This window comes from Talpa europaea (genome assembly GCF_964194135.1).
Source record: "Talpa europaea genome assembly, chromosome: 13".
Lineage (NCBI taxonomy): Eukaryota > Metazoa > Chordata > Mammalia > Eulipotyphla > Talpidae > Talpa > Talpa europaea.
In genome coordinates this window covers 7137347-7150750 of record NC_140080.1, presented here as the reverse complement: position 1 = coordinate 7150750, position 13404 = coordinate 7137347, and the positions used below count along the sequence as shown (strand labels likewise).

At 36.8% G+C, this 13404-nt stretch overlaps 1 protein-coding gene across 1 annotated transcript in view; it reads right to left on the bottom strand.

Annotated features, from left to right (window-relative positions):
* Window positions 1–2517: 2517 nt before the first annotated feature.
* FAM241A (family with sequence similarity 241 member A) overlaps window positions 2518–13404 on the bottom strand; it is a gene marked incomplete at both ends in the record, with an annotated part of 33030 nt that continues 22143 nt past the window's right edge. The window contains one exon of the mRNA XM_084252548.1: window positions 2518–2763. Within this exon, the coding sequence (XP_084108674.1) occupies window positions 2518–2763 (246 nt within the window). The remainder of the gene's footprint in view (window positions 2764–13404) is intronic.

Below are 13404 nucleotides of genomic sequence, written 5' to 3'. Positions count from 1 at the left end.
TCCAAGAAATTCCAAAAATTCACTAAGCCACTCTATTCCAATTTCATTTCAGATTGTATCTGAGACTGAGTGGTTCAGAGTAATTTCGGTCTAATTCCTTATCCAGGAGCCAAAGAAATGATCATTTTCTTTTCATTTCAGGATATAGATATCTGTAGTTTAACATAATTTATAAATGAAAATATTTTATTCCTTTCAAATAAGCAAAACTTGCTTTTTTTCCCTATCAAAGCAAAAAGTTTGATGGTATACTACTCTAGCCAATAATATATGTAGAAAGAACAGCAGCAAAATACCTCTCTTCTTTATATGATTTAATATATATCCTGTTAACAGCAGCAAACAGATACATGTAACTAGCAGTGCACTAAATAACTACTATTCAAACTTACTTTAAAATAATCTCAACATTAGGGACTGGTGGGATCAGAGCTGTTACCGTGCACATTTGTCTCTTTTATATTGGAAAGGGAAATTAAAACTCCCTGTAGCATTAAAGAATGCACTTTTTAATATTTAAGGCAGATATTCATTTATAATCTTTTTAAAAAAGATTTATTTATTTATGCATACAAGAACTGGGGCACAGTCCAGAGGTGGGGTTCGGGGTGGTGAGAGGATTCACCAAAGACAGGCAGATGTACTGAAATATACTGCTGAGGGGAGCAGCGAGCATGTCAGTAGAGGTCTGCTGCGCCATGTGGGCATCTCCCTGGCTGGGGATCGAACTCGTGATGCAGTGGCTGCCGATAGCTTCATAAGTTGCATCTTAACCCCTTGCGCCACCAGGCCCCATTTGTAATCTTATGACTTCCATTGAAAGGTCTCAATTCTTCTGTACACAAATGAAGACACCTTTTCAAATAAGCTGGCCTTATGCCAACTTTAAAAAGGTTACTGTAGAAATATTGTAAACCCAATAAAAACACGTATAAAGTCTTTAAGTGAAGCTTTAATGGGTCTCTATTTCTACAAATATATAATACTCTTGAGTGCCTTCTCGCTGGTAATTTGTTTAGGATTATTTGATTTTAGAAATCTGAATTGAACATTTTTTGGTTAATTTTTGACTATAGAATGGAAGACATTGAGAAATTATGGAATAAATTTTTAAAAGAGAGATTGGGAAAAATCTTCACTAAGTGAAATAGTAAACACTTGACATTCTAGTTATTACTCCGCCAAAGATAAATGTGCCCCATCGTTCCATTTACCTCTTATATGACCATAATTTTTATATGATTATCTTAACCACCTCTCCTTTGTCTGTTGTAGAAAGTCTTTAAGACAAAAGTGTGAAAAGACAAAAGTGTGAAAATTTTAAGTTCTCCAAGAAATTCCAAAAATTCACTAAGCCATTTTCCATTTTAAAAGTGTATTTAAAGGAACACTTATTTTAATATAAAACCCAAAGTGCTGAATTAAAACATATTTAGTAACATGGCTGACCAACTACTGACATGGTTTTAGCCTTCCAGGAATATTATTACAATTGGCTGGTAAGTTCCAAATTTAAGCATTTGGTTTCACATAGTAATAATACTTTACTTTCCAATATAGGTATTAAAGAAAATGAACACATCTTTTTCTTAAGAGAATAGTAAAGTATTTCAGCCATAATACAAATCAATTTTTGAGGAAAAAAATTCCTGCCAAGACAAGAAATAAATTTTTTAAATCTTAGAATTGTTATAAAAGAACTATAAAATGTAATTTTTTAAAAAAAAAAGAAATACATGTCCCTCAGGAAAAAATATGCAACTTCTTTGACACAATAAAATAAACCATTACCATAGGGTGCAGCCAACTATGGAACTGGCTTATCAGACTTCAAAAGTTCTCAAAAAGAATTAGCACCAAAATTGCCTAAAACTTCAAATAATATACTCAATTGATTCCAGGCCCAAGTGTTACATTATAAAAATGTTCATTTAACTTGGGAAGTTTCCTTAGCAGTAATAAATATATATATATAGCTTTTCTTTAGAAAAATGTATCACTTTTACTTATTTTTTCAAAATATTAAGGTAGTAGAGAGTAGTATCATTTATACTATTTGAAGTGAGCAGGAACAATAGAAATCCAAAAATTCCCCAAATTATATTGGATTATTTGGTGGGTTCTTCAATTAGATCCCCAGTCATTCTAAAATGTTTCATTAGAGCTCTTTCCAAGACCAATATTGTCCAATTTGAAATCCATATCTTGTTATTTTTCCTGCTCACTGTTTGGTGGTGTTATTTAAACTTTGGCCTGGGAACTAGGGGGCTTTAAAAATGGGCACAGATCACAGTAGTAAAACAAGAGTTTTGAATAAGCTACAAAATGTATATTAAACCCTGTTATAATCAAGAATTGAGTTTAATTTTAAACAACATCCACTTAAAAATTTCGTTACAAAACAGCACACAATTTGAAACAAGGCAAATTTTTCGGCTTTCATGTAATGCAATATATAACTTCACCAATTACATCTATGGCAACCAAATGTCAAACAACAGTTCATCCGGCCAGATTTTACTGTTGCACATAAATAATGACTAGGCAGAGAACAGCAACTAGTCCAAGGGCTTGCAGGCCAAGGAACCACAACATAAGCCAGAAGAAAATGACTATTACTGGTTCCACAATTCTTTCTCCAAAATACATCCGTGTGAAGCCCATGTTGAGGAGGTTTTTATTCAGTTCGCCAAAGAGTGTTCCCATCTTTTTATAGTGATCTCCATTAGGCTCTCCAGGGTGGTTTTGTATATCTTCATTATCCTTAAAAAAAAAAAATTAAAAAAATAAAAATAAACATAAAATTGAAATAGGTGAAGGTCTTCTTTAAATTCTTTATTTTCCAAAGTACTGGGCATACTTTTGATGACCACTCAATACATTCTTGGGATTATTCCTTTTGATTAACATATAAAATACCTGTGTCTGTACCCACCTTTCGAGACTCCAGAAAGCACTGATGTATTGATTCTGTGGAATAAATACTGACTGGGCCCTGTCAGAGGGGGGGAAATTTCTCCCTAAACCCTGTGTTCTTTTGGCTGGTTGAATAATTAAATTCACACAAGGCAAATTAACAGGAAAGAAGGACAAATTTAATGTTGTATGCACAGAGGTTCATGGGTATGGGGCCTATGAAATGACCAAAACAGGCAATTTATATACATTTTGCAGAAAAAAAAAATACACTTGTGAGGAATTGATGGCACAATGTTCAAAACACTTAAGGTTTGAACATTAATTTAGTGAGGGACTCAGAAGAGTTTATTTATATCGGCTAAAGAGACCCTGAATTCCTTCTCTGTAGTGAGAAGAATAGCTTTCCATCTGCTGGTGCAGGAGGGTACCTTTCACAAAGATGATGTATTTCCTGCTTTCATGGAAAACAGAGGGTCAGTGTCATTCTTGCATTGACTAAACTGTCAAGTAATTTTAATTCAAAATAGTCAATAAGCCACTTTAGCACATCTTGTGGTGCCCTGCCCTGAACTCCAACAACCCCAATTACCAAATACTGATTTACAAGAGGAAGGAAGGAGCAGATTAATTTCCGTTCATTTTTTAGTTTCCTGGCATGACACAAAGACAAGTGCTTAAATGAAGATGTCTGTATTACTCTTATCATTTGCTATGATTTTTTAGTATTTCTCTGCTAACTTTCTGGTTTGGAGCAGTGCTCCAGATTGCTCTGTCCCAGTAAGTAAGCTGCTTTTTAATCTGTTCCTTTGACACTAAGACTTTTTTTTTTTTTTTTTAAGATTTATTTATTTATACATGCACTGGGTATAGTCAGAAGCACGGGAGGGTGAGAGAATTCACCAGAGCCAGAGCAGGGAGAAGAGCAGGCAGAAGGACCCAAGTACACTGCTGAGGGGAGCAGCAGGCCGCAGGAGAGGTCTGCGCGCCATGCGGGACCCTCCTCCGGTGGCCGGGGAGCAGCCGGGGATCGAACCGGCGTTGCTAGAGGCTGCGGGCAGCTTCCCAACCCAGCGCTCAACCGCTGCGCCACCGGGGAGGCCCCTTGACACTAAGACTTTAAAGAACCTAGATGCAGCTGACTAGAACATGTCTTGGTGCTATCGTTGAGCAGTCCTTAGCCATTACTACTGTGATCCTATGGTCTTAGCTTAGCTAAGAAGACTGCAGTGTAAACCCTGACATAATGGTCTTCCAAGTTCTACAGATGTCCTAAATGTGTTTAATGAATCTCATTAGGAGATTCAAATAGGAACAATTTGTACAATTAGCCTAAAACTCAACTGGAAAGTTTCCTAGAGCATGTTCATGCATACCCAATTACATATAACCCAAAATATTTATTATTTCTATTGCCTCCCAGCCTTATCACAATTAAGGCCTTCGTGCCAGTTGTTAAGCTACTGTCCCTCAGCTTCAAATTGATCCTTTGGGACTCTGCAAACATTCTACCTCCCTGTTGGGCTCTGCCAGTAGACACTCAGACACTGTACGGCTTGAGAAGAAGGAAGGAGTTTGTTCTTCTGGTGGTTATTTTGATCCTGTTCCTCTTAACCTTGCAACAGTTCTTCAGGGTGGCAGTTCCTTTCAGAAGCAGCCATTGATTTAAATTTGGAGGTTTTCCAATCCTTGCAGAACCATTCTCAATATGCCTTCTTGAGACGCCAGATCTGAGTCATGCATGGGTGCCGCTTCCTCAGATGTCTTATGAAAGACACCAGCATCAGGTTCTTGGAAGAGTGAGTTTCGGCCTTACAGGGCCTTTCCCCAATCTTCTGTTTTAGTAACCCCACCTCTTTGCAGCCCTCTTTGCTTCCACTTTGCTGCCATAACTGGTCCTTTAGCACACTTTTTGTGCAGAGGTTTTTAAACATTAGCATAAATTAGAATCCCTGGGAAGGCTTATTAAAGCAGTTTGCTGAGCCCACCACCAGGGCTTCTGATTCGGTAAGCAGAGGGCAGGGCTTCACAATCTGAGCCTTTGTATTTCTTACAAGTTTCCAGGTAATGCTTAGGATGCTGGTCTGGTGACCATCATTTGAAAATCATTGCTTTCTAATCTCTTTCTGCCTCTCTGTTCATCAATGGCCAGTTAGCAATTCTTAAAATTAAATTAACGATTTTTTCCCTTTATTAATATAACTAGTATTAGTCCTCTTTACTAGACCCTAATACAGTCAGAAAAGAAAAATTATCACTTAGGTGGCAGACTTGTAAATGATTATTTATTAAACCTATTCTCTTTTAGTTCATGATTCAAATCAGCAATATTTATGGAACACCAGCTTCCTCATAGTAGATGCAAGATGGAGAAATACTCATACATTAAATAAGTCTAGGTCTAGGGTATCACATAATGACAAAAAATAAATACCATTAAGTAGGCAGTTGAGGCCAAAGGAAATTTGGTTAGCTTAAATAAGGGGAAAAAAGATCACTGCCCAAAAGAGTGCATGAATTTGAGGAAGTTTTGAGGCACTGTTCAAACACATGATTCAAACTGAGATTTCTTTAGTAGAAACCAGAGCTTGACCATTTCAATCATGAATAAAAGAATAAAAATATTTTCATTTAAACTTACCTTATTCTACTCTACTTATACAGTTTAAAATGCATATACTAAAGGGAAGAGAGTTAAAAAACTAAATTTTATTTAAAATGATCAGCTTTTTGATGTCACTTTATGGTGGTCTTTTACCATATAAAGGAATTTATCCAGAGCCTGGTGTCATTGATGAAGTGTTGGAAAAATGAGACTCATGGGGGCATTATTGTCTATATTGTAAGTTTAAGTCAGAATTATTTTTGAGTTAAATTTACATATAATTTTGAAAATTACCTTTGGATTTTTTTCCATGATTAAAAAGAGTGGGAAAAACAAAATGCTGCAGAAATATTCAGGGAGTATAAATTCAGGCTTTAGCGCCTTAAATTAATTGAGTGATCTTGACCAAATTACTTCACTTTTCTGAGGTTTCAGTTTTCTAATTCATAAAATGGTTTTATGTGATCCCTTTTGACAATGATAACTTCTCTTGAATTATAATTTGCTTGCTAGCCTTTTCAGATTCTAAGCTCTAACATATTTTTTCCTTCTCTGATGAGCTGTGATTGGGTCAATTTAAAAAAAAAATTATTTATACAAGAGCCGGGGTACAGGCCAGATGCGCGGGAGGGTGAGAGGATTCACCAGAGACAGAGCAGGGAGCAGAACAGGCAGACTGACTGAAATACACTGCTGAGGGGAGCAGCGGGCAAGACACGAGAGGTCTGCCGGGACATGTGGGATTCTCGCCAGCTGGCCAGGATTGAACCGGCACTGCAGAGGCTGTGGGCAGCTTCACAGCGGGCGCTCAACCGCCTGCGCCACCAGGGAGGCCCGATTGGGTCAATTTTTATTTATCAGCGTCCCGTACTTTTATTCGTTTCATGATAGAGTATTATATTTAAGAAAAAAAATTTAAATCTTGTTTTCGCCTGAGGTTAAGCCGTTCTTTTCCTAAGGACAGGATATGAAGAGTCCATGATGGTTTGTAATTCCCCAGGTTTCTCATCCCTCTATACTCCTCCAGTATCTAGCACTGCTGATAACATTTGTGGTCTATTTTTTCTTTCTTTTTTTAAATTAAAGTTTCTTTTTCTCTTTTACTCTTTCCAGTTTCCTTTAATCTGTGTGCTCATTGTATTTTGGGGTTTTCTGTTGTTACCGAAACTTCTAAAAACTTTTTTTTCAGTATTTTTGTGGTTGCAGTACAAAGAAAGTACCCTATTCTCACATGGTTCTCTCTGAAAATTTACTTTAAATTCTTTTACAAACTGCCTGTGGGTTTTTCAGGGAAAAAAGTAGGTGTGACAACACCCAAATCTAAAGAGAATTACTTAGGTCCTACAGACCAAGTTGGGAGGCAGCAGTAGATCATGTCATCTGGGATGCTGGGAATCGGAGGTGGAAGACCCAGGAAGGCCTGGTCTGAGCAAGCTGTGACTGCTGCAGCCTGCTGCTTCTGGTTTTTTGTTTGCTTGTTTATTTGTTTTTAATATGAAAAATATCAAGCACACACAAAATTAGAGATACCTGTCAACCAGAGCCAATAATTATTCATTGTGCAATTTATTATAGCACTTCTTAATCTGATAAATCTAAAGGAGAGAAAAAAAGTAAACACCAGAAGAATGGCTAAAAGTGGCATATCTTCACAAATAAAGCTAGTTGTGTGGAAACATCAAAGATATCTAGCAATGTAGTAGAAAGAACCCTAAGGGAAAGACATGTTGGAACACAGGAGAGAAAACATCTGGCATCCTTACATTGGTGAGATCACAGTCAATCTCATTAGTGTTTTCTGTGTCCAGGAAATTTCCCCAAACACATTTCTAAGAGGTACAAAGAAATACCAGTAGGCTTGGTGAGGGTGGGGATAGACCTCTTATTTGCATAGTCTGCCAAGTCTATAGATTTTTCCAAGTTCTATAATGCTTCCACTCTTCACTGTGGCCAATTTCAAGGTACTTATAAACAGCTCACAAGGTTTCTGCAAATTTAACAACTGCCTCCTGAGGTTTGATAGCAGCTGGCCCCAGTACTCCACTGTGGGTACAGTAGTTGAGAGAAAGACCTGCCTGGCTATAATTGATGGGTATGATCTCTTTTTCCCACCAATAAGTGCATTTTTAAGAGGTTTTAAAAAATGTAAGTTTGGAAAAGCAACAGTTTGGGATAATTAAATCAAAATATTGTATCACAATATATTGAAACTAGGAAAATTGTATTAATAAAGAAACATTATGACTTGAGCTGCAGATATGGTTAGATAAAATGAAATTAAATACAGTTCATGCTACGAAACTACCACAGGTAAGTAAAAGCATTGTTTGTTTTTCTGGTTTATCTGATAAAGATGTCAAATGTGCATCCAATTCAATACTCTAGTTCTTATTTATAAGAAAATTTAAACTGCTTGGATCGTTTGTGAGGAAGTAGTACTCTTTCTATGTTTCCTAGATCTGTAAATGGCACCCCATCCTTATGCCAGATCCAAAGGCCAGAAACCCGAGGCTCCACCCTCTCCCCCATCCAGTTTATCAACATTTCCTCTTTATTTTACGTTTTATGTACTTCCCCAAGTGCATATGTTGCTGTAATCCTAAAACGAACTACTGTTCTAGTAGTTTTCCAACTCTGCTTGTGCACATGCCCTTTAGTTCCCCCAGCGGGGATTTACCACCTTAGCATGTGATCCAGCAGGTGATCCTTTCAAATTGCAAATCCATTTGCTTCATCTTCACCCTCCTTTTAGGACCCAGGCCAATATCTTTAAGCATGATCTATGAGGCTCTTTTTGGTCTGGTTTCTGTCTGGGTCTCTGGCCTCATCTGTCATCAGCCTGCCTCTGTCTTTTTCTGTTTTAGTCACAGGTCTTCTCTACTTCTGGAACAAGCTATGTTCTTTCTTGCCAGTCACATATTTGCACATGCTGTTTTCTCTGGCTAGCTCACTCTTTCCCTGCTTTTTTTGCTTAGTTAAAGCCTGCTCTTCATTTAGTCTCCAAATGCTGTATAATGCTCTTTCAGTGTATTCTTTGTTCAAAGTAACTGTGTGTCATCATCTCATCAATCTCTTTCTATCTGACTTCTTGTAAACTCCAGGAGGGTAGAACAGTATCTATTTTTGCCAACACTGATATCCTGTGATATCTGTATGTACAAGGGGCTAGGTGCTGAGAGTAACAGCACACAGAAGCAGCTCAATTAATATTTGTTGAATAAATGGAAGGATATAATAGGAGACTTGAAAGAAGCATAGCAATATCTTGATAGATTTTTTGCTTTGCTCACTTTTGCCAAACAAGAGGATTTTATTTTCCAAAGTATTATTTATTGTAGTAATCTTAAAACAATGTATAGATTTTTATGGGATTAGAGGTATTTTTGTCATGGACAATACTAAGCATCCATTCCCTCTTTCCCACAGTCCTTAGGTGAGGCAGGTGCTGCTTTTAGTTCCAAAGAGGACACATCTAACAGTGATCCCTTCCCTTTAGGAGAAACTGGCTTGGGAAAGGGCATGTGAACCACTTTGGAACAATGCCTTTTGCAGGCATCCTAGGACAATTTTTCCCATCTTCTACTTCTCTCTCTATTCTCCTTGAGTAAAGAGAGGTTATTGTATTTGCCTTCATTTCTGTTGCTGCCATAGAAATAACTACAAATTTAGTGGCTTAAAACAACACAAATATTATCATCTTCTAGTTCTGAAGGTTAGAAGTCTTGTCAGCAGGATTGTGTTTCTTTCTGGAGGCTGCAGGAGAGAAACTTTTCTCCTACCTTTTCTAACTGCTAAAAGGTTGCCCATACACCTTGGATCCTTACCCTCTTCTTCCATTTTCAGTCATCAACTCTCTGACCATTCTTCTGCACTTAACTTTCCCCACTAGCCACACCATGATAAGGTTCTCTGCTTATAAGAATCTATGTGATTAGGTGTAACCCACTTGGATAATCTCTCCATATCAAGGTCTTTAATTTCAATCACATCTGCAAAATCTCTCTTGGACGTAAGGTTCTGAGGTTAGGATGTGAACACTTGGGGAGTTAGAAGGGAGCCATTATTACGCCTACTGCAGTGTATTGTTATAAAATTATTTATACACACACACATATATATTCTTGTTAATGCATTTTACAGGAAGGTCAAAGTCATTAAGGGCATGAAACATGTCATAACTTTTTTTTTTTAAGATTTATTTATTCACGCATACAAGAACCAGGGTACAGGCCAGATGTGCAGGAGGGTGAGAGGATTCACCAGAGACAGAACGGGGAACAGAACAGGCAGATTGACTGAAATACACTGCTGAGGGGAGCAGTGGTCAAGACAGGAGAGGTCTGCCACGCCATGTCGGTATCTCGCTGGCTGGCCAGGGTCAAACCCGCACTGCAGAGGTTGCGGACAGCTTCACAGCATTGCACTCAACCACCTGCGCCACTAGGAGAGGCCCATGTCTAATAACTTTTAGCATCAGTACTTAATATATTGCATTGTGCCTGGCTCATTATAGGCTCATAATAAATACTTGTTGAATAATCCATACAAATAGTCTGCAATAACAGCCTGTTAAAAAAAAAAAAACACCAAAAAAACAATAAACTCCACAAAAATAAAGACAAAACTTACTTACATATGACAATAAGTATTCTCCCTGAGCACAGCGTGAATGTCTTCAAGTTATTGTAAATTAACTTTATCTTAGCTATTAAGATATGTTAACAGCTAGGTAAAATTCAGCTCAATTCTTAGGTCATATGGTAAGAGCAGGGACTAATGGAAAGATGAGTCCTTGAGTCTTTTAGATATTTGCAATTTTCAGAACAATAGTGGCAACATGAATATATAGCAGAAAAGTTAACACCAAGTACCTACTATATATGCCAGGCACTATCTTGACAGGCATGATTTTGCTTGATCTTTCCGATAAACCGAGAGAAAGTCACTGTTATTTCTCCCCAAAGGAGTTACTTATCTAGTCATTGACTTACACTTAGTAATTGAAGGAGCTGTGATATGAATACAGACATTCTTACTCCATTAATCCCTCCAGTTACTATAACATCAATAGTAACATCTGTCTAATGCTGCTCAGTGGTCAAGAAACTTTACATGTTTGATTTCTGAAAAAAGGAAATGAAATGAATAAAGTATTACCTTTTTTTTTGCTTTGTATCCCTCACAGTTTACAAGATACTTGAAAGTCAGTTTATCAAGCATAAAAACTGCTAAAATTTAAATTTTAGCAGTAATCTTATTTGTAACAGTTTAGCAGCCCTTTCAGTATTAACTAGAATTTAGGTTCAGATGTGAAAAAAAAAGACTCCAAACAAAAATGAAGAGCTGTTCTTGGAAGAGCTGCAATATGGCATAAAGATAAATAAAAAATAACACTTCACACATAAAACAGTACACCAGTGCAGAAATGCAGATGGTCCTTTTCCCTTGTTCTAACATTAATCACTTTGTGTCTCTGCCAAATTTATTCTTTGTATGTGAGCTTCCAGTGGAAGGACATTTGTCAAAAGCATAGTTTACTTCATAATCAGACAGTGGAACTGACATGCACACTGAAAAGTATTCTCACAAAAATAGCATTTATTTTGGTCCATGATTAAAGACACATAAAAATTAAGGAGTGTTAGAATCCTTCTTAAAAGACGCACAAAATTAATGATGAGAAATTTAAGGTGAACCCTTATATAATCATAGAAATTTTAAAAGTCTCCTTAAAGAAAATTATAGCTTACTTTAGAGAGAAGGAATGAGAAATTAATCACACAACTTATGAACAAAAAACAGAGGCCTTGTAAGCCAATGAGACATATTCAAATTCTGCTCTGTCACTTACATACGGTAAATTACTTAGCAACTGACCCTCGCTTTTCCCATATATAAAATGAGCCTAATAGTATCTATCATGAGCATTGTGATAATAAAATAAGGAAGCCGATAAAATGTTTCAGAATATGTGCAATAATCACATAATATATGGTAATTATTCTCATTTCTATATTTTTGTAGCATTTATGTCTTGTGATTTTTACTTCTAGTCTCTATTATACCATGCTCCCTGGGATAATTAATACCTTAGTGATCATCTTTCTCATGATAATTAAATTCAGTTGTATTTTTCTTCAAGTGTTATGACAATTTAATTATAGAGAAGTTAAATAGGGGTGTTTTCTCTGTAACATCTTTGCTTATGGAACAGTCTTTGTGCATTAGTCAGAGAGAACCTCTGTTCACTTCAAAAAGAATACAAGGTAAATTCTATAAACAGGTTTTCATCGAAGGGTAATAATTTAAGATTCACTTTCAACTTTTTTCTCATGTTCAGTTGTATTACTGCATGGTATTACATGTGCAGCATTGGAAATCTGCTGTTTTCCCTGTCTGTTATTTATTCCGCCTTCTTCTGCTACTAGCAGCTTGATTTAACTTTGGGGAAACTACCCCACTCACTCTTAGTCCAAACTCCCCAGTTCCAGAATCAGCCAATCAGAACATTGCATTTCCTTGGGCTAATGATTATTAAGGAATGAGCATATAATCGGACAGGTCAACAAAAGCTCTACCTAAGACTTCTGTAACTATTGAAAAAGAGACACCTTTTCCCCCACTGCTGTAGTTTAGCTAGTAAGATGTAAAGTATCTTATTACCATGAAAGGAAAGCTTGTTATTAATAAAACCAATATAAAGTAAAGCCAAGAAATGATCTAGTTGATTACATGACTCTAACTAGTACGTCTACTGCTGGTCTTTTTAATAACATGAGCTGATTCAGCTTACTTTCTAATTGTCTCCTAAAATGACCTGTGTTCTAGTCAAATCCCTCTGGTCTGTGTATCCTCCCTACAATATGCAAAGCTTAAGGTAACATTGTATGAAATATCTAGTGTGCTTGTTTTCTGTATTATCATATTTAAAATTCAAAATAACCTGACACTGAGGCATAGAGCAAAGGGGAGTAGGTGGGAGGGGGGCCAAAACAGGGAGGGTGATGTGGGTGGTGATGGGGTGGTGGGGGAAGGACACTACAACAATGTAAAGGGAAAAAATTAAAAAAAAAAAAAAAAGCCAAATAATCCTATGAGAGAGATATATTATAATGAGTCCAAGGCTACTTGCTCAAATAGAGATAATATATATTAAATATTGATTATATGTATTATATAATCAAATAGATATATATCTGTATATTGAAATATATTGATTACATGACTCTAGTCACGAGTTTTATATATACATATAAATATATATATTATATATATATATATATATATATATATATATATAAATAGATATTGTATGGAAGACCCAAGATTGAATTCTTCGGAGGGGGCTGATTTCACAACTATGATACATATCAATTAGGTAATATTACCATTTTAAAAGTCAGTATGGGGAATCCCTGGTGGCACAGGCAGTTGAGCGCAGCTCTGTGAAGCTGTCAGCAGCCTCTGCAGTGTGGGTTTGATCCTGGCCAGCTGGCAAGATACCCACACGGCACGGCAGACCTCTCCTGTCTCGCCCGCTGCTCCCCTCAGCAGTGTACTTTGGTCAGTGTGCCTGTTCTGTTCCCCACTCTGTCTCTGGCAAATCCTCCCATGCCTCACACCTCTGGCCTTTACCCCAGTTCTTGTATGCATAAATAAATAAATCTTTAAAAAAAGTCAGTATGTAAAAGATTCTCTATAACTTAATAAAGTATGAGTTCAGCATTCATCAAGGCCAAACCTAAATTGTTAGATAAGACAGAAAACTTTGGGGTCAGGGCTTAGAGAGCATCTTAAATGGAAGAGACTTCTCCATGGGTAGTTAAAGCTTCAGTATTGAAATCAGGCAAGGTATAACCAAACAGTAGTGAAGATCCCAGTTA